The sequence below is a fragment of the Fistularia commersonii genome, chromosome 2, assembly GCF_037954325.1.
Source record: "Fistularia commersonii isolate RoL2024-O1a breed Wild chromosome 2, RoL_Fcom_v1.0, whole genome shotgun sequence".
Classification (NCBI taxonomy): Eukaryota; Metazoa; Chordata; class Actinopteri; order Syngnathiformes; family Fistulariidae; genus Fistularia; species Fistularia commersonii.
Window position 1 is genome coordinate 2,935,376 of NC_141285.1, and position 21,059 is coordinate 2,956,434.

The 21,059-nt window shown below is 40.1% G+C and overlaps 1 protein-coding gene across 1 annotated transcript in view; it reads right to left on the minus strand.

Moving 5' to 3' along the window:
- Positions 1–21,059, minus strand: part of kndc1 (kinase non-catalytic C-lobe domain containing 1) — a 49,090-nt gene that overhangs the window by 7,456 nt on the left and 20,575 nt on the right. Inside the window, exons 7-26 of the mRNA XM_086160495.1 lie at positions 20,285–20,890; positions 18,777–18,891; positions 18,537–18,608; positions 18,331–18,392; positions 18,043–18,201; positions 15,932–16,009; positions 15,742–15,829; positions 15,387–15,582; positions 13,339–13,979; positions 12,505–12,643; positions 9,343–9,596; positions 8,226–8,572; positions 7,243–7,336; positions 7,073–7,170; positions 6,805–6,989; positions 2,615–2,725; positions 2,309–2,456; positions 1,785–1,940; positions 759–959; positions 246–328 (exon numbers count right to left, since the gene is read on the minus strand). Coding sequence (XP_086016621.1) covers positions 246–328; positions 759–959; positions 1,785–1,940; positions 2,309–2,456; positions 2,615–2,725; positions 6,805–6,989; positions 7,073–7,170; positions 7,243–7,336; positions 8,226–8,572; positions 9,343–9,596; positions 12,505–12,643; positions 13,339–13,979; positions 15,387–15,582; positions 15,742–15,829; positions 15,932–16,009; positions 18,043–18,201; positions 18,331–18,392; positions 18,537–18,608; positions 18,777–18,891; positions 20,285–20,890 — 3,833 coding nt within the window. The remainder of the gene's footprint in view (positions 1–245; positions 329–758; positions 960–1,784; positions 1,941–2,308; positions 2,457–2,614; positions 2,726–6,804; positions 6,990–7,072; positions 7,171–7,242; positions 7,337–8,225; positions 8,573–9,342; positions 9,597–12,504; positions 12,644–13,338; positions 13,980–15,386; positions 15,583–15,741; positions 15,830–15,931; positions 16,010–18,042; positions 18,202–18,330; positions 18,393–18,536; positions 18,609–18,776; positions 18,892–20,284; positions 20,891–21,059) is intronic.

A 21,059-nucleotide genomic window follows, 5' to 3' on the forward strand; every position in this document is an offset into this window, starting at 1 on the left:
ATTCATGTTTCACACTCAGGGTTTGGAGCAGCGCATATCAAACTTTAAAAGAAAGTTTTAAAAGACCATTAAATTTAATCTCAAAGCAATCAACACTGTGATTAAAGAAGTACATACAATGTGATCCTCATGAGGTAGGATTACATCTGACACGATGACAATCATCCTAACTATATTCGACAAATAAATGTGTATTCAGATGAGCTACACTAAGAAGCATGGCTTAATCATACCGGCAAACTCACTTATTTGCAGCTGAGACTTTGTCCCCAACTCCTTGTACTCTAGTTTTGAGAAAATGAACCGGATGACATCCTTGGAAAATCCCCTGTATCAACAAAAAAAAACAAAAAATAAAAAGTTCTTAGTCAAGTACACATTAATAGAGACATGTCTCCCTCTGGTGTTTGAAATACAAAATGACACTGTGGATGCATAAACAGGAGTGTCTCAGAAAATTAGAATATTGTGATAAAGTTCTTTATTTTCTGTAATGCAATAAAAAAAAAAAAAATCATGATATTCTAATATTTTGAGATAGGATTTTTGAGTGTTCTTAAGATGTAAGCCATAATCAGCAATATTAAAATAATAAAAGGCTTGCAATATTTCAGTTGATTTGTAACGAATCCAAAATGTATGACATTTTTGTTTTTGTAATTGCATCACAGAAGATAAAGAGCTTTATCACAATATTCTAATTTTGTGAGACAGTCCTGTATGTGTGTGTGTGTGTGTGTGTGTGTGTGTGTGTGTACCTGCTGCAGGAGGGTGAGCTGCTGGGCTATATGTAGAGCACTGGATTCATTTTTGCTAAAAGGACGTTTCTCCTCTCTGTGGAGGACGACGTTGGAGAGATCGTCCGCCGGAGAGCAAGGCACTGGCAAGGCTGCCGCGATGGAGAAGGCTTTCTCCTTCGGCATGGACGCTGAGGGCTCCACTACTCTCGAGATCTTCCACTAAAAAATCGGCGTTAAGGGATTTAACAAATGTTCTGAATCATGTAAACACACATTTCTCATCTGGGACACCAAGCCTGGGCTCAGACGAATTTCTCCTTCATTTTTTTTTTTCTGAGAATACACACTTATGAGCCCATTTGTGTCGGTCGTGGGTTCCTGGTGAGTCCCAGATAGGAGCTTTATGTTGTGAGCATGTAACGCAATTGCGACCCATTCATCATCCATTTTCCTAAGGCTACATTTAAACAGTAAGAAAAAAAAAAATCAGACAAAATAAAATTCAAAAGGATCGCAAACATGAAAAAGAAGTGATGAACAGATTTTTTTTTTTAATTTGTAAGTAATATGATGGAGGACACTGAGTTATTGTGCATTGTTTAGCTAGCTCCTTTTTTTAAATTTAAATATCAAAGCTAATATACTGAAATAACAGGGTAGTATCAGACAAGAGATTTAAGAATGCTGTGTTATTTTATTTTATTTAGTTATCCTCAATTATTATTATTATTATTAATTTAAAATAATTATCATTCAGTTTTACTTCATTTCATTTTATTTTATTGAGTTATTTTAAATTATTATTATTAAATCACAATTATTATTATTTCATTTTATTTTATTTCTGTATCCCACAGCTCTGACAAAAACCTGGTACTAATTAGTATTCAAGTGCAAATTTATTGTAAAATCATTCTCGACTGACGCTGTTAATGAGAGAAAAAACAAAAATGTGGAAAGAGCAGACATGTTTTACTGTTCAACTTAGTTTTGCAAGTTAGTGATAAATGTATTCTGACTTTGCACGGCGGTCGTCATGTTTACCTTTCTGCCGAGATCGTCAGTGGAGGAATGGAGGCACGCGGATTCGTCTTCGTCCTCCAGTCCAAGTAGGCTTCCTCTTCCTTTTCTCAGAGTCATATTCGGAGAGCTTTGCAGAGCAGCGAGAAGCGCCTCCCCTCGGCTGTCCACAGGAATCACCTGCAGGAGAAATCGCCAAGAGCGGATTGTAAAATTTAAGTATTTTGTTTTGACAGTCTTGATAAATTCCATCAAAAAATAAGTAAAAGTATTGACAGCCATAATAGCAACTAATAAGTCCATCACTAGCAAAAGCTGAATCCTCACATGCAAATTTTGAATTAAAAATACAGTATATTATTTGAAGAACAAGTCATTTACTTCAAGAAATGTCTCAAATTGCTATAAAGTCCCTTCTGATTGATTGAATGAACGTGATATAATGGACGCTAAAACATTATTTACATGCACAGTTGAGAGCAAACAATTAACAGGGGGTATGACAAAAAACACGGGAGCGGAAGGTAAAAATAAATATGTGCAAATACCTCCGTGTTAAGGAAGTGCTCTAATTTTTCCATACAATTGGACTTTGGCGTGAAGTCCACCACTTGAAAGTCCATTATCCACAACTGGAGCAGGTCCAAACTGCGGTGGAAGATCTTTTCTCCATCTCCAGACAAATCGGGACCATCTCTGGCATTGAGAAAAATAAATAAAATAAGTCATGCATATATCGTCATAATTTTCTATTTTTTTTTTTCCCTCCTGGGAAAGCTGAAGTGGAGTACCTTCTAACGTTAAGGCCAGTAATAAATTCTTTCTCAATGTAATAAGGAGTTAATAAAGGCTACCTTGCGGCGCTGATGAATTTATCCATAATAAACTGCAATAACTGCTCAGGGGTGCAGAAAAAACGGTAGGTATACAGGAACTGCTGGACGTAGCCCTCCACAGCTGCAGTTCTGGAAGGAAAACACACACGATGACATAATACCACTTTGATAACATCACCAACAAGAAAAACACATTAAATGTATTTTCTTCAGAGGTCGGTTCTATGACTTCCTCTTTGACTACGTAGATCTAATGACACCGGTTATCTCTTGACTACCCTTAAAAAATGCAGGATGTGGGATCCCTGCTGTATTGTAGGCCTCCAATTTGAATTTAGTACCATTTTTAATTGGAGCAATGGCTCAATACCGATTGCGACCCATCCATTACCCATTTTCCTAAGGCTACTTTTAGACAGTACATCAATAAAGAACAAAAAACACAGAAAAAAAATAAAATTCAAAAGAATCTCAAATTGCAGATTTTTTTTTTATTTGTAATTAATATAATGATTAATATGATTAATATGATGGCGACACTGATTTATTTTGCATTGTTTAGCTACTAATTTTTATATTTAAATATCAAAGCTAAAATAGTGTAATTACAGAGCAGAATATTGTGTTATTTCATTTGATTTTATTGTGTTTCATTTTATTTGATTAAGTTTTATTTTATTCCCGTATCCCAGAGCTCTGCCAAAAACCTGGTACTAATTAAGTGCAAATTTATTGCACCTTCGGAAAATCATACCAGACATTTTAATAACATCACCAGCAAGAAAAACAGCATGAAATGTATTTTCTTTAGAAGTCGGTTCTACGACTTCCTCTTTGACTATCACTTGACTACCCTTAAAAAATGTGGGATGTGGGATCACTACTGTTTTGTAAGTCTCCAATTTGAATTTAATACCATTTTGAATTAGAGCAATGGCTCAATACCAGATGCACACTCATAGTAGTGGAATAAAATATCAAAATGTTCATTGAAGCATGGAGTCAGATTAGTAATTCAGTTCTATTTTGAATTAATATTTCTTAAAAAGTCAGGAAATAGATGAACCGTCTGAAATTGAAATTCTTGAAGTAAAGCATTCTCCATATCAATGGTTACAGAGAAAGAATATGATTGTGTAAAATCCATATTTTCATTTGTAGCACTTGAAAAGCCAGACTGAGGAGAGTCACTTATTTCAAATTTTCACATTTATATACATTTATAAGAACAATTCCACGGTGACCTTATGCCATCAAGTCTACCGTCCTTACACTTATTTGCAATATCTGTGAAACCCTTGGCTGCTGCTATTTTGCCATAGCGCAGAAATAAACATACGCCCAATCAGATTAAATCTCATTAAGTTTAAATGCATATGATGATTATTGTTATTATAAGCAGAAAAAAAAATGCAATCCAACCTGTGTGTTTGACTCAAAAGGAAGTAAAGCCTCTTTCAGATATTTGTTTGATAATATGGATCATCACATGGTGGCCTTTGGCACGGATGTGTATAGCTATTTACTTTCTCATTTGAATTATTAGTATTAACCTGACTAAAATGGCAATGTGGATGACACAATTTCACACCTTCAATGATGAGTATACCAGCTGTAATACTGCTATTATGTCCAATACTAAAACCCCAGTATAATTGATTAAATAAAATCAAAATATACAAACATACATGCATAAATATGCATATTCAGAAACCCAAGGGTTACTGTTTAGTCAAAAATGAACTAAAAAATAATAAAAAAATAAAATTATCTACTTTTATAGACTTATCTATGTATTTTTTGAGAGCCTTTTTCCTCATACCTATTATTTTGGAGCTTTGGCTGGATTTGGTATTTAGTTCTATAGCTCTTCTGTTAAGGACTTGACATTTAAAAAGAGGGGTTTTATTAATTTTGAAATAGAGCAGCTTGAGTCGGAGTGACGTGCCGTCTCTTCTCGGCGGTGGTTAAAAGCTGAAATAAGTACGAGAGTCATCTTGAAATACACTTTTTCAGCATCCTTTCCATTTACAAACAGCCTTACTCAAACAAAATCCTGAGGAGGAGAGAAGATGTTTTCACGTCTTTGGTAATGCTAGGCTTCAAGCTTAGATCTGAATCTTAGATAACACGTCGACTTGTAACCTCAGATTTAATTCGGAGATTATATTCCCCCGAGTTAGTCAATAGAACATCTTTTATTTCGTTTCGGGGTTTGGGTTTTCCAGTCGCGTCCTTGTTTGACTTTGACTAAAATTATTAATTTGTCGCCAAAGCACGAATATGTGTGCATAGATATTGTTATAGATAAATGTGAGCCTTAAAATATATCCTGCAAAGGTGCAATACTGCAGAAAACACAAGTAAAAAGTTTGACTGGTCACCGATCGCAGTTCATCACGAATAATTCTAGACACTTCTACACAATAACAGCCGTGCACGCCTTCAAAAAGCTCACACGCTGCAGTGTATCACCGATGCTTTCTGGACAACAATGGCTGTAATTTTCCCTCAAATCTCCTGGAACAACATAATAACTATCATCGAAGAACCCTGTATTCACACACACACACACACACACACACACACACACACACACACACAAACACACAGTGCCTCTAAGGTCTCCTTTCCATCAGGGAGCGTTAATTTTTCCCCATGTTGTAGCTTCCAGCACAGATTTACAATTATATAACCCCATTGTCTCATTGTAAGGGTTTTGTTTTTGCAGAAAAAAAAAAAAAAAGACAACTACGAGCGCACCTCAATATAAGCCGCACCGGCTAGCCGATCGCTATCTTGGACTTCCTCCTGCGCGCTAAAACCGTCAAAATCGTCTTCTTCGGTGTCAGAATTGAACGGATTTCAGAATTTCCTGGTCATTTCATCGGTCCGATGTGACGAGGGTAAATGTTTTAGCGGCGTGAAGCTACAAAAATCCATATATTCGCCACATCGTTGTTTGAGCCGCGGCTTATCGTCCGGAAATTACGGTATTCAGGTTGTACAAACCACGGTTGGTAATACTTCCCAGTGGAATTATCATTATATCAAATTTCAACTATTGTTAGTAGTATTTTTGGTTGAGTATGGCTCTGTCCTGGGGACCTTCTGGGAAATTAAACATAAGTTTTTGTACATTTAATTTTTTTTTCACCATGGCGAGTCTCAAAGTGACACCGAAACTCGCTGCATCCACGCCAAGCGTACGGGTTTCTTATTAACCTCGACACTCCACGTCCACTTTTCTATTATTCGACAACGGCATCTTGGCTGATGAGCGTGTCGGGGCCAACGGAAAATCGGGTCAATTTCTAACAATAAGTAAAAATGCTATTTACAGACCAGGAAGACGCATTTTCTGCCATATGCTGTAAGTTCGGAGTCACATAATGCTCCAAATACAGACTAAAACAATGCACCCCGAGCAGACAATAAACTGCATTTTTATTTTAAAAAAGTAGTTCCTGATTTTTATGTATGTTTTTTAATGCATTTTTTTGTAGATTTATTCCATATGTTTGACACCCCTGCTCTCTTGTGCACACAACACGGAAGCCAGTCATGACATCAGTAGTTATATGAAGAGACTGTGTGCTGAAGGAAAGGTTACAAGACACCTTGGAACATTTATCACAAATGAGGGGCGTGGAAGGGAATTGGGGAACGACAAAAGAATCAGGAGGAAAAGTGTTTGTCCGGGGAACGGATCAGCTGATCATCAGCTGACAGAGCACAGTCCCAAGCCCAGCTCCGCTACATGACAAGCCTGAACAAATTCTAAGGTCTGTTCTATATTACTTGTTTAGCCATTTGTTTATTTCGTTGTGTATTTTAGATGGGCGTGAGCGAAGCTAAGCAAAAAACCTCGGGATCATCTGGAAACCTGGAACCTTTCACTAAAATAGCCTTTGTGCATTAGTGCTGAAAGTAAGGTCACCGTAACCCAAATTACTAAGAGATATCACATCAGGTCATTCAATAGTTGAAGGGATGATTCAATTTAGGCCAACATGGGATGGTAGCCATTATAAAACAGCAACAAACCACATGTTTTGCACAAACAGTGTGATGAATGGTCCCCAACTGTGTCTCATTTGCTGTAATTTTGTCATTTTCTGTGCCAAGTTCCCAAAAAGCCAAAACAAAAAACGACAACAACGGACGGTACGATTCACACGTAAACTCTTCGGTTTTATAAAAATTACCTGGAGTAGAGGTACGCCATCAGACCCAGAGGAGTCCCCGACTGCAGTGTGGTTTTTCCTTTGCTGGTGCCGAAACCCAAGACGGCGGATTCATTGGAGCACTGAAGGTCCAGAGGGCCTGAACCGCAGGTCGCCAACGAAGGCAATAAGGAAACCTCCAGACCCCACTGATCCACGCTTTGTATCTGCAAAATAACGCGTCACAATGAAGCGCCGCACGTCCCGGTTTCCATGGGAACATTCGTAATCTCAAATCGTCGGTCAGCACCTCGAGGTATTTCTTCACACAATCCAAGAAGACGACTTTGGATCTCAGTTCCTCCAGCTGAGACTTGAGTTTGGACAGCATCAATTTGCTCTCGGAACCTTTTCGAGAAACATGCGACGTTTTAGCGGCGGTTCAATTCAAAAGCGGAGCTGTGAAATGTGTAGCCCGACCTTTGTTTTTCCTCTCTTGTTGAATGAGCTTCTGGTAGAAATTTCTGGTCTTCTTAAGATTCCTTGTTTCAATTATCAGCTGCTGATGCAATTCCTGTTCAAAAAGGAGATCACACAAAATCATAAAATAACACCACGTGTCGTATCGACGGAGGCCTTCGGGTGTTTCCAGTGCGTAGAGCCCTGCTTTTTTTTTTTTTTTTTTTTGGTGTTTTCAGCTTGCTTCACCATGGCAACGGAATACATCACATCTTTTGAAATGGATTAAGTGAGAAGTTGCAGCAGCATAGCTCTTAAGGTGTGTTATTAGCTTTTACACAATCCCTCTGAAGGAGCAGTGGCACCATCAAAGTGCGCAAACACAAAGACTATTCATTAATATTCCTTTGCAAATGATAATAACTTCCTCTGCCAAGGGCTAAGTTCAATATATTAATATTCAGATCCAGTTTAGAGAGAATAATATGCCAATTATCTTAAAGTCCCTCCACATGTTCAGATCCTATTTACCCCAAAGCCTGACCGTGCCCCACTTCATTACAGATAGGGAAATAATTCCTGCAGTTATTCATAACCTGGCAAAAGACAGAGCTGGAAAAGAAAGGAAGCGGTGAATTTCAATCAGTAAATACCCAGATATGACATAATATGTAAAATACATGACTTATAGAAATAAAAATTGAATTACGCACAGCATAGCGTCAGCGGTTTGTCTAGAAAGGAAAAAACCAAACAAATTAAAGAAATGGAACGGTGAAATAAATTCTGGAATGATATTTTGATTAAATAAATAATTTCAAACTCAGCGGGATAACAGAAGAAGGCCTTGTCCTTTCTTTGGAAAGAAATACACAGTTCATTGTTTGTCGTCAAGAGCGACGGCTGAATAAATCATCTGCTCCGCGCCGTCAGCGCTTTGGCCGGTCGCACGAGGTGAAAGGTCAAATGCGACACGCTAGCCGACCCCTCGCGCGTCTACGCACCTGTGTTTTCACATCCAGACACGGCGTTCCCGTGTGTTGTCCCAGATTCATGGCGTACTGGATCACCTCGGGACTGAAACAATCTTCTCCAAAGAAGGCCAAAGCCCAGCCCGGGCTGAAGCTCAGGTCTCCTTTGCATCCGGGCGAGAACAACCGCTCCGACGCTACGGAGTCACTGTCCTCCATCTCTTCCGAATAGTCGGGACTCATCTGCTCGTCATGGCCTCCGGTCACCCCTTTGTCGAGCGGAAATTCAGCTTCGGAGGGGCTTTCGTCGCTGCCCCCGGCCGAGCGCTCTCCCCCCTCCATGACCCCTGTTTCCGAAGCGTCCACGTCTGCGCTCACCCCTGGAATCGGAGAGTGAGGACCGCGGCCGGGGAGGAGAAAGATGGGAGAGTGTCACATGGTCATCAAAGAAAAAAAAAAAAAAACTAACTGGATTTGTGAGGAAAAAAAAAAAAAAAAAAGGGCGGGGGGGGGGGGGGGGTGTTCAAGGCTGGGGGTATTTATTGCGAACCGTGTCATAGTTGCACAATACAGCCTCTGTTGAAGCGATCAGCTTGAAGGCAATTAAATCTGTTCTCCATCTCAAGTAAGAGCCTGTGTGTCATCCAGACCCGATATCCATTTTAATAACTCCGAACTAAAGATGCAGCTGTGTGCTTTTCATGTCTCTGTTTCTGTGCTTTTCAATTTCTTTGGCCAGGAATGAGTTTTCCAAAGAAAGAAGTCCTCAAAGTTTGCTAGCATGCTTTGGACTCCACTGAATAGACAGAAATCTCAAGAGCGGCATTCAACGGCCCGTCACAGCTCTCAGGACTTTACTCGGCGGCCAATTATCCGAGTGAAATCAAAACACTGCGGATGGATTTGGGTCACCAGTGACATTAAATCATTCTTAAATTCATTCATATTTTTTTTCCCCCCCTATTGGACTCCCAACGGAGGTCATTTTAGAATACAAAATATGATTTATACATTTCATTTATTTCTCAAGGTATTTACAATTTTGGAATTTGTACCCATCAGACATTTTCAAACAGACTTATAAATCAACCTGCATAAATAAAACCAAGAGACGGGACGGCGTCGAGCTTTATTTTAAAGCGACTCCTACCTTGAACGACCTGGTGTTGACGCTCCTCCGATCCTAATTCGTAACCGGCGACCGTTTCGTTTTCTTCGCGGCTCGTCCGGGTTTCGTTTCCTCGCCACGACATGGCAGCCGGACAGTCGGCGTGAATGTTTCCATTCAGGTCAAGACAACCGTGCAGGCAAACTTCTCTCTTCTCCCTCCAGACAGTGGCTATTGAGGCCGGGGTAACTGTTGCCCTTCTCAAAGCTTTTGATGGAGGCTGCTCATTAGTGCCGCTGCATGGGGCGCATTAAGAGAGAAAACACACTTGCAAAAGCTAGCGAGAAATAACACCGATAGAACTTGCGCGGAAAAAATAATGCCCGTGATATGCATTTGAATTTTTAATAAACACACAGCCCTTTAAATACAGAGGTAAATCCGAAAACCTAAGAGATGGGAAGATACAGAATACGAGCCACTTCTACAGCAGTGAGTCATTTTATATTTAATGAAGACATTTAGCAGAGCACACAGGCTCACGCCATTAAATGATCAAAAACTGTTTTTAAAATGAGTTTTAGCTTCAGTTGCAGCTGCAATGATATTACAGTTCTGCAAAACAAGAAAAAGACCTACTGCTGGCTGACATAGACAGAAGAAGGTGATAGAATTCCCTCATGTCCCATCAGAGGAAATAAGAAACGGTCCTGCGGAAGAGGCGAGTCTATAACGGAGAATCATCCCGCCGCCAGAGGAAAGGCATCCGCAACAAGCCTGACAACCGCAGATGACTAAAGGGTCTTCTTGTCTATTGCCCTGAGCGTCGGAGCGTGGCAGCACCTGGACGAAACCGTGTCCGCGAGAGCTAGTCGACCCTCTTCGCTCATCTACAGTTTCCATACAAATAAGGGGAGTATCGCAAAGAATTCTAGCGCTTCGAATCGTGACCTCGATGCTCGGCGAAAGCCCCGCCCGCCTGGCGTTAGCATACGCGCGATAATGCAGAAGGGTCTCGACGGACGTCCTGCTCGCCGATTCATAGGTACGACAAAGCAATATGTTGCCATAGGTACCACTTCTGGTGCAGGATTGGGTTAATCTATGCAGCCTTTATCATGCTGAGTACTTTGTACGAGTAAATGCATGTACCGAGCATACAAGTGCAGGGGACAAAAGGTGATCGACAGCAAGGGGCGGATCGGTGTTGTCTAATTTTCGTCGTCCGCGTGAGAATGATCCTGAATAAAAGTAGCGGTGTAAGATCATGTACTTTCAAGCTGAAAACGGCACAGTCTGATTTGGTAGTCAAACATGGCCTTTTTCAGTTAAGATTCATTATTTGTTGTGGATTTTCCATTGAAACCAAAGTCGGAGTAGTGATTGTCATCTCCATTCATCTGATGACCTAATAATGATAATAATAATAATACATAGGTTTTCTATAGCGCTTTTCACGATACTCAAAGCACCTAGCACATGAATGAAGTGTTTATACAAAGGATTAACGACCGAACGGAAAATTGATAATCAGGGTCTGAATGCTACAAAAATACTATATCGGGAAAAAAGGGAAAAGTGATACTATTGGGCATTTAATACTGCGCGATTCGCTGTGTTTGAGTTTTTGTGCCACATGTATCTGTAATCTGATTAGGGATGGTGATCAGCAAGCAGTTCCAGTGGAAAAGCTGTTCCAAACGGTCCAACCTTATTAGGGTCATATACGTCAGAGCACATCAGTTTTGCTTGTTTATTTTCTGGCAGGCACACTGGCTCAGTGCGAAACCATGTGTCTGCACGGTAGCCACCAAAAAGCAGTCTTAACCGAGCAAAGAATTGGTCCTAAGGGCCAATTCATTTCATAAATAGATCTGAAAACAGCTCTTCGTGCCATGTTTTTGAGCTCTTTACACAACAAATGTCTCTAATTCCCAACTAAGCAATATAACTCTAGGCAAACATCCCATTCTACATACATCGTAGGAGTGAACAAGCTAGGCATGTGTTTCTCCTTTGAAAAAGAGAACATAAAGGAACGCTCAGGAATGCCGTACCAACATGTTTATGGATACACACCACACTTTAAGTGATACACTCCGGAGCTTGGGGGTCATAACGTGCAGACCAACATGCAATCCTATTATATGTTCCGCTATTCAGACAAATAGAAAGTCACACACACACAAATATATATATGTATATATATATATATATATACATATATATATATACACGCACACAGACACACATACACACATAAACATATACACGTATATACACACACATATACACACACATTCACACACACACACACACACACACACACACACACAAACAAGCACACACATGCACGCATACATACTTATACACACACATACAGTATATACACACATGCACACACACAAATGCACGCACACACACGCACAAATACATACACATACACACACACACACACACGCGCATAAAAATAACACACACCCACAGACACACAAACACATATATACATGCACAGACACACACACACACACACACAAACACACACATATACACACCCACAGATACACAGACACAAACACATATACACACACTTGAATATGCACACATAGACGTATATACACACATACACACACACACACATATACATGCCCACAGACACACACACACACACACACACACACATACACACACTTATATATGCACACACACACATATACACACATGCACACACACATGCACACAAATACCTGTATATACACGCACACACACACACACACACACACACACACACACATATACATGCACACACAAACACACATACATGTATATACACACACACATACATGTATATCTACACACAATGTATACACACACACGCACACACACGTATACACACACACACACACACACACACAGGCTCAATTGTAGGTGAAATAAAACAAAGTCCTCCTCTCAAAGAACGGAGGGATTTTCCATTATCCATCAAATCTGTTATTTTTTGAACAAAATATCAATAAACACGGAAACCAATTTTGCACACAACTCGATCCGAATATGCAGCCAAGTTGCGCTGACATATTTATACGGACAAGTGAACCTTAATAATAAGCCGACTGCATCTCACCAGGGTCAAAACAGAGACTAATTTCCTGTCAAAACTGTTAAAAAAAGAAGGAAACATATAAGATCTGATGTTTTACTCACAGTGTGGATGGACTGTAGTTGACCAGGCAGTGCAACACACCCAGCAAGTCGTCTTCCCAGTACAGATCGCTGAACCGTTCCTTCACCTCGCTGGCAAACAGGTGGTACTGGAGGTCCTTCAGAGAGAAGATGTACTCCCCTTGGAAAAGCGAAAAATACATTTTTAAACTGTGTTTTTCTACACATAAAATCCTAAAAAAAAAAGATGAAATACTAATGACTGATGTAGGCTGGTTTGTTAAAAAAAAATACAATACACAGACACACGCACTCAATCACAAAAAAAATAGGATTTACTCAACTGGAAAAAAAAAAAAGTAAAACCTGTAAGAAAATGTGCAGGAGAAAGTACAATATAGTTTAACAGACTGAATTATTAAACAAAATAATATGTTTTTTATGCCTAGTGATAAGCCATTCAAAATTCTTTAAAAATAATTGTTCAAAGCTGATTATTATTATTTATATTTGGGCATGTTTGTATAGCTTATTGTACGCTATAGCTGCCTGACGTAATTAGCCACCATTATTATTGAAGATAATACAACTTGGTGTCACTAGCGTTGTTTTGCTAACTAATGCAACTTAGACGCCTCCCTTTATGTGATCTAATGCGAGGGGTTTGAGCGTGATTATAGTGACCTTGGAAATTAACCTCCGCGATTTTCACTTAGCGGTCTGTGGGAAAGAAGGTAACGTTCATGACCGCTAAAATATTTGGACACTGTCCTCTTAGTGTTCTATGAAATAGTAGCTGGTTTTACTGCCCGTGGAAATGAATATAAAAAGGGGGTTCGAACAGTGTTATTTTTGCATGCATTTAGAAATCCGTACCCATGGCAATGTCCTCGTGAGCTAAGTCCAAATGGCCGTGAAGTGAAAATTCTCCTTTGAGCAGGTCTATCACCTCCTGCAGGGCAGGGTGGACTTTGGGGAAGGCGGATCTTAAAGGGGACTGTTTTTCTGTTTGTCCACCGTTAGCTGCCGGCTTTTCGCGGGTGTCAGAAATGACGGATCCTCCGAAATGAGACGATGGAGGGTCGCGTTCCTGCGGGTCGGCCCTCACGGGCCCGGTCTGACGCGCCGCGAGAGGTCCATCGGTTCCCTCCGGGACTGTTATTAGTCCCTGCAACGGCTTCGGGACCAGAGAGAGATTAATCTCTAAGCCGAGGAGAGACTCGGGAGCTCTGACCTGCACAGGCAGCAAAGAAAGCTGTCCCGTGGAGGGATCCTGACAGAAGAGATAATTGTTGAAAACACCACAGCCGTTGAGGTTAGAGGATAACGGCGGAGGCAGAGAGACTCCGAGACAAGAAATATCAGGGAGGGTAGAGGAGTCAACCGAGGCCTGGTCGGCTGAAAGTGTGTTTACGAGAGCCGGATAAAGCGGGTTTCCCGGCTCTTCTGTGGGGAGATCGGATTGAGTCCGTGCTGCGGAGTCACAGCTCGTTCCATCGGTGAATCCGTCCGCCATCCTGCAAAACATACCGTTATTATAGTACAATAATAAAAAAAAACAGCATCGGAACGGGTTGTTTATACACAGGAGGAAATTACATTAATATTTAAATATCTTATTATCTATATATCTGGATGCAGGTGTCCAAAGGAATGATTTGTTCATATTCCCACATAGCTTTTCAGGCTGAAACTCATGTTATAAAGGTCAAACTCAAGGCCCGCGGGCCAAATGTGGCCCGCCACGTCATTTTATGTGGCCGGTGAAAACATCTTAAAATAAAGGTCTAACGCATGCATTGAACATTAACTACATTTCAATGCTATTTCAAACGAGTGATCCCTAAATGTCCAGGAAGAGAAAAGTTGATGCAGATGGAAGGCGAAGACACGTTTGTGCCTCAAGGAGGAAAAAAAAAAAAAGGAACAATCTCACTCTGGAAATATACATGTCGGTCTGTCGCATATGTGCATATACTTTCATTAGTTTGGATTTATAGCACGCGGCAAAGATCTACCGCATTTTCACGACTATAAGGCCCACATAAAAGTCTTAGATTTTCTTCAAATTGTGTGTTGCGCCCTATTGTGCAGTGCGCCCTGTGTGTGTTGTTGTAAGGTGGACGTCGTAGAGAAAACCATGAGAACGTCAAAGGAGGAGTGTAGGCGTCGATTGTATATAAAGAACGGGTATGTGCAGAACATCGATATTTTAACAACCCTGAAAACATCGCTGACAAACTCATCACTTTCAACATCCCGGTGAGTCACACTGAATAAGAAGGGGACCAGCACGGTAGCGATACGCACAACGGGATACGAAAAGTCTTCTAGGAGACCAAAGTTTCACTAAGAGTGGAAGGCAGCGCCGGGCGAGTTACGCCACAATTTACTAACGGATTGTAGATGCGCGGGCTAACGTATCTGCCGGCACTGTGGTTTGAGCTTTCGCAAAGCTTGAACAACAGTTCCGAGGAGTATTTCCGAGGGGCAGCACCGCACGAAAAGTGACTCTGACGGTGAAGAAAGTGAACCTGGCATGTTTGATGGAGATTTAGCGCAACTTTTCAAATCAGAAACTGAGGATGAGGACTTCCATGGGTTTGATCGATGACGATTACCGGTAAAAAAATGTGAATACCGAACTCAGTTCAGCTCCCGCTCTATTTTTAAATATGTAGACTTGTATGCTTGTGTGTGAGTTGTTGTTGAAAGGCCGACGTAGTGGAGGACACCATAAGAGCGTTAAAGGGGGAAGTGTGGGCGTGGATTGTATATAAAACCTGCGCCTTATAATCAGGTGCGCCTTATAATCAGGTGCGCCTTATGTGTGAGTTAAATACAATAATGGCACACATAACTACGCCTTTTCGTACGGTGCGCCTTATGGTCGTAAAAATAGGGCACTTATCAGATCTCCTTACTCTTCGACGGCAGCTCCGAGGCTTCGGCTCTCGTCTCCACCCGAGTCGTCCTCGTTGGTCAGGATGATGGGGGAGAAGTGCGTGGCGATGGAAGTGAAGGCCTCTGGGAGTCGGAGTTCTTTGTCGACCGAATAGCTGTGGGGAACAGGGCCGGGCACAGGAGCCAGACGGCTCTCAGTGGCCATGGGAACAAATCCTACACACAGTTACAACAATGTAACCACAATATCAAAGATATTGTCTCATGCAATGCAATGCCCGTGGATGACACAGTATTTTATTTATTTATTCTGTTTGACATCCGAAGGTCATAAAGTGCATGAGGGGCATCTACATGAAAATGAATGCGTCCTACCGCTGGCGATTTGAGCGGGGTGTTCAAGGGAGCTCCGATGAGCGTCGCTCGCGCCGAAATCCTCTCCTTCGCAGGATTCTAAGCCTTGCTGAATGGAATTAAGGTGATTTCTCATTAAATTGGCAAAAGATCTCTTAGTGGGGTCTGTAATGTGAGGCACGATGGGGAAAAAAAAAAGTTTTTAGCTTACCGGGTGAACCCTGCGTACCAGCTCGTGCCAAATAGCCTCGGCGTTTGTCCCCTGACATGATAAGTAGTCACGGCAGCTCTGGAATCCACATGAAAACTTATTAATAGGAAATGCCTTGCACATCCTTTTTTTATTGACTTGCCATTAAGGTGTTGAGTATTAATAATGTTGCAGTGCAGGGAAATACCAATAGCTATTTTGACAAAATTCTGAGAGGATGAATATTTATGTGGGTATTCCAGGAGAGGAGGCATTCAAATGATAAAAAAAGAAAAAAAAAATCACAAATTTGTTTATAATTCAGTTATAAAGTAGATGTGAAGCCTTCATGCCGGAGCAGTCTGAAATTCATTTATTCAAATATTTATTTTTTTTACATTACATTACAGTCATTTAGCAGATGCTTTTATCCAAAGCGACTTACAAAAATTGCAATTCAATAAAGATCCAAAGTACCGGTAGTCATTATATATTGTATTATATATTATCTGTATATTATCTGAAGTACTTATCCTTTAAAATAAGAGAAAAAATTACCCTATCCCTAATCATTTGTTCATAATTTGTTCAAAAATAGAGATGAGAGGGTCCATTAATGCAGTAATTGACTTTTTTTTTTTCACTTGATACCTTTTATTCATCTGACTGAACCCCTTCAGAATTTCAATTAAAGTTTTCTATTTTAGTACTACTATCTATTTGTAACAACCCGGACAACTATTTGACTTCACACTAGTAATTTATGAAAGCATATAGGTATCGTAATGCAAATCAAAATGCGTTAACAGTACGCTTTTTCATTTTCAGAATATGACAGCATATTTTGACTCATAGGAAAAATTAGTAATGCATTTCCATTTTCTTCTCCTTGACTACTAATTCTGTGACTTAATTCGAATTAAAAAGCAAAATTGTTGGAAAATATCAAATTTCAATTTGAAATGACAAATTTGAAAAATCGTCTGCAAACCGTTTTCATTTTCAGGTCCCGCTATGCAAACAAAAAACGAAACAAAATAAAACATCAAAATTCAGTTTGGATTTGCACTGCAGGAGTGACGCCGGAGTCCAGCCTTCTTCCTCGCAGCGTGTTTGGGGTTTTAGAAAACAACACACTGAGCTTCTTATCTGGTTGCAAATCGCAACCAGATAAGGATATTTCCTTGTCATAAAATGTGAAAAAAAATATGAAAATCCAGTTTGGATTACTTATTGCTCATTTTATTTGAGATAAAATAGGCTTCCATTTTCTGAAAATGAATAAGCATTTTCGCTAATGCCCTTTATTTTTCACATTTGACATTTCTAACTGAAATTTGAACGTAATTTCCTGCAGTATGATTTGAAAATTAAATGTTAATTGCATTTTTCTTTATACATTGGATTTAGTCACAGAATGCAGTCTGGAAGAAGAAAATGAAAATGCAGTTTGGAGTACTTTTTACTTATTTTAGTTATGAGTCAAATATGCTGCCATATTCTTAAAATGAAAAAAATATTATGCTAATGCATTTTCTAATGCTAATGAATTATGACACCTTTATGCTTCCATAGTAATTAAAACTCATCTGTTTCATTTTTCAGAATTTTGAACTGAAAAATATGGTCGGAGACAAAAAATGGATAAGAATCAAAAAAATATGTGTAAAGGAATTAAAATTTTAATATTGTAAATTTTCATATTTGATTTGGCAGATTTTGCTTAGCCCCAGAGGCTTTTGAGAGAAAAACATTGTTTATATTCTAATGTATGAAAGCGCGTGCATAACGAATAGATGGGAAAGGATTTTTTTTTTTTGTGCACAATTAAAAAGAAACACAAACTCAATCGAAGATTTAAGTGCATCTGCTGCCACGACCGCAAATTTGCGGCAGATATTACATTTTCGCGGAACTCAAAAACAAAATCCGCGACATGGAGGACTCGGATTCCTGGAAACAGAACAGAGAAAGAATGGTTTGGTTCTGAAATGGCAGAGAAGATATTTATTACGTGTAAGCTGAAAGGCTTGTAACACGAACGTCTCAATATCGGACAACGGGTCTTTATGGGAGAAAAAATGACAGACTTCCCGTAGAAAACAAATATTAATCATCGCTATGGCGCTCACCTTTTTGGCCATGACGATGGAAGGCCTCTCGATGGGTGTCCTCTTGGCCATGTCGAGCAGGAGTCTCTTCAGTTTGCGAGGCATTGCCAGCTTTTGACTCGGTGATAAACTGAATTTGGCCGTCGCCCAGATGATGGCAGCCACCCCGTAAACACAAGCCTGAGCCAGGACACGAGACAGCAGAAGGAGAAAAATAAATACGTCGACAAAACAAAACAAAAATTTTTTTTTTTTTTCTTTTCCAATCGATGGTTCAAAATAAATGGGACGGGTTCGAGGCTGTCGGACCTTCTCCGTGACGATCCCGTGGTCTTGGTATTCAGGAGCGAGATAAAACACATCTTGGGCTCCTGCAAAAAAAAAAAGTTTTTTTTTTTTTTTTTTTTATTTAAAAAAACATTTTTTTTTATGTTGTTTGCATCTTTGAATTTTATTCCTAGCTTTCGAAATAATTAAGGAATAAGACCTTGGGTTTGAGTAGTAAGAAAACATACCTAGGTTCTTGGGTTTTAAGAAAAGTAGCTCTCCTTGGCAGCCGACGTACACCGTGTCGAGGCACAAATAGGCTGATAGAAAAGGAGAAAAAGTAATACAAAAGCCCATTTCGTGTTGAGAAAAAACATCTGACTACTATTTTAACTCTACTTGAATATCCATTACAGGATTGAATGACCGGATATGTGATTTGGCCGGCAAATACGAGTCAACGCTTGATGGGAATTGACGGAAATCACCTGGAAGGTCGATGTAGGTTTGCAGGGAGGAAAGGCAGGTGTGACACAGAGCCCACAGTTCATTAACCGTCAGCTTCAGTCCACAGCGCGTGAGTAACTCCCTCAGCGAGATCCACTGAATGGGAAATAAAGGAAACCATCACATTAAAAGAGGATTTTTTTTAAAGATAAGGGGACGTCAGTTGAGGTCGATCTGATCCCTCCGTCGCCAACGTAATTGATGTTCTTCTTAACTGTAACAGTTCCCAAATCTACTTTTGAACATCGCGACGTCCGCAACGTAAATCCTCGATTGAATCGAATTGTAATAGAATCACATTTGCTCGGAAGGTGATTCAAACTGCTGATAAACATGCCGTCACACAGTCGGTCCCACGGGGGAAACCAGTTATGACGCTGCACAGAGTCTCACATTGTTCCTTCGCATAAGAGTCTAGACTGATGCTTCTGCTGCGGTTTTGCATCAAACAGCTCATGTGCGCTCCAGTTACTATGGTTACGCTTCAGTCATATTGCCAATTAATATTACTCATAGTAGCATCTGTAGTTAGCTTAACAGAAATGGAATTATGAGATAAAGAAAAACAATTTTTTTTTTTTTTGGGGATGTGAGATCTGTCCAGCATCGCAAGTTGTGTATCAATAATTAAACTCTTTTTGTCTATTTTGCCCAGGAGTAGTTTCACCTTTAAGTGATGGGTCTGGGAATAGTTGTAACTTGAGATATTTAGGCGATTCTTTGCAGAAATCTGAGGCATAGACTTCTTTGCATTGTTTTTTTTTAATAAGTTACAGTCCACGACAATATGCACTGCTCAAAAAAAAAAAAAAAAATAAATAAATAAGGGAACACTAAAATAAAGCATCATAGATTTGAATGAATGAAATATTCTTATTAAATACTTTTTTTTTTTTTTACATAGATGAATGTGCTGACAACAAAATCACACAAAAATGATCAATGAAAATCAAATGTATGAACACATGGAGGTCTGGATTTTGAGTCACACCCAAATTAAAGTTTAAAAATTAAAACAAATAAATAAAAAAATAATAAAAAAAAAATAAAGTTTAAAAATAGAAAAAAAATGATAAAAAAAAAGGAAAAATAAATTAAAGTTTAAAAATTAAAACACACTACAGGCTGATCCAACTTTGATATAATGTCCTTAAGCGTTTAAGTGTTCCCCTTATTGGTTTGAGCAGTATATATGGCGTTCCGTTTGGTTTGGTTTATTCATTACTTTTTTTTAAATCCTGACCTTTATTTTCTTTACAAACAACATGCTATGAAATGCCTTTCAAAAAAAAAAAAAAAATCATAACCATCAAGCAAAACAAAAAAAAGTGCTGACTGAAGTGTTGAAAAGTATGATTGGGTTGGCGTTAAATTTAAGTGTTTTATTTTTATGAGTGTTATATATTAAGATCATATCTGCCAATAACAATTTGGAACTATAAAAACAATTAAAAAAAAACCCAGATGGGGGGGGATTTGCTTGACTCACCTCATCCTGCGTTTCTTCATTGAGGCACAGCATGCTTTTGGTCATGAAGTTATTAGCGAAGTAAAGGCTCAGTGAGCTCTGGTCCCCGTGGGAGTCCCGCTCAATTTCCGGCTCCTCACAGGCCGCGCAGGAAAGTGTCAGATCTTGGTCGGAGGCGTTGGATTCGTTTATTTGAAGAACGATTTCTTCCCCGTACAAAGAATCGTCGGCGTCCCCGTTTCCTCGCTCTATCGGCGTCCCATAATCCTCGATGCTGCTGCCCGGATAAGAATCGCAGGAACCTCCCCAGTTGAGTCTGTGAAGGCCGCCGCTCCACACGGACTTGCAAGCCAAGCCATCGTCCGCTCCGATCTCGGTGAGGTCCGACACGGGTACGCTGATGTCTCCGTGAGCCGGCGGGGAAAGACACGGGGGGTTGTTGGAGTCCGGGACGGAGCAGGAACGATTCAGCGCCCCCCTCACCCGGCTCGGTCTTTGCTGGGCCCTCTTCCTCACAGGGGAGCTGTTGTGAGAACGGCAATCCGGCTCGTCGGTCAAGATCGTACCGTTTCCGCAGGCGGCGTCCATATCCTCGGCCCACAGCGAGAAATCCCAACCGCTGCACACCTGGGATAGTTTTTTTTTTTTTTTTAAAAGGAGATAATTAGCTCTCGTGACGGCACATTATCTTAATTACACCCCGGTCAATGCGGAAGAGGCGAAATCGAAAGAGAATATGTTTAACTTGTGATCTCGGAGGGCAGCTTTTAATCTTACGCTCAGCTTCGAATGGGTT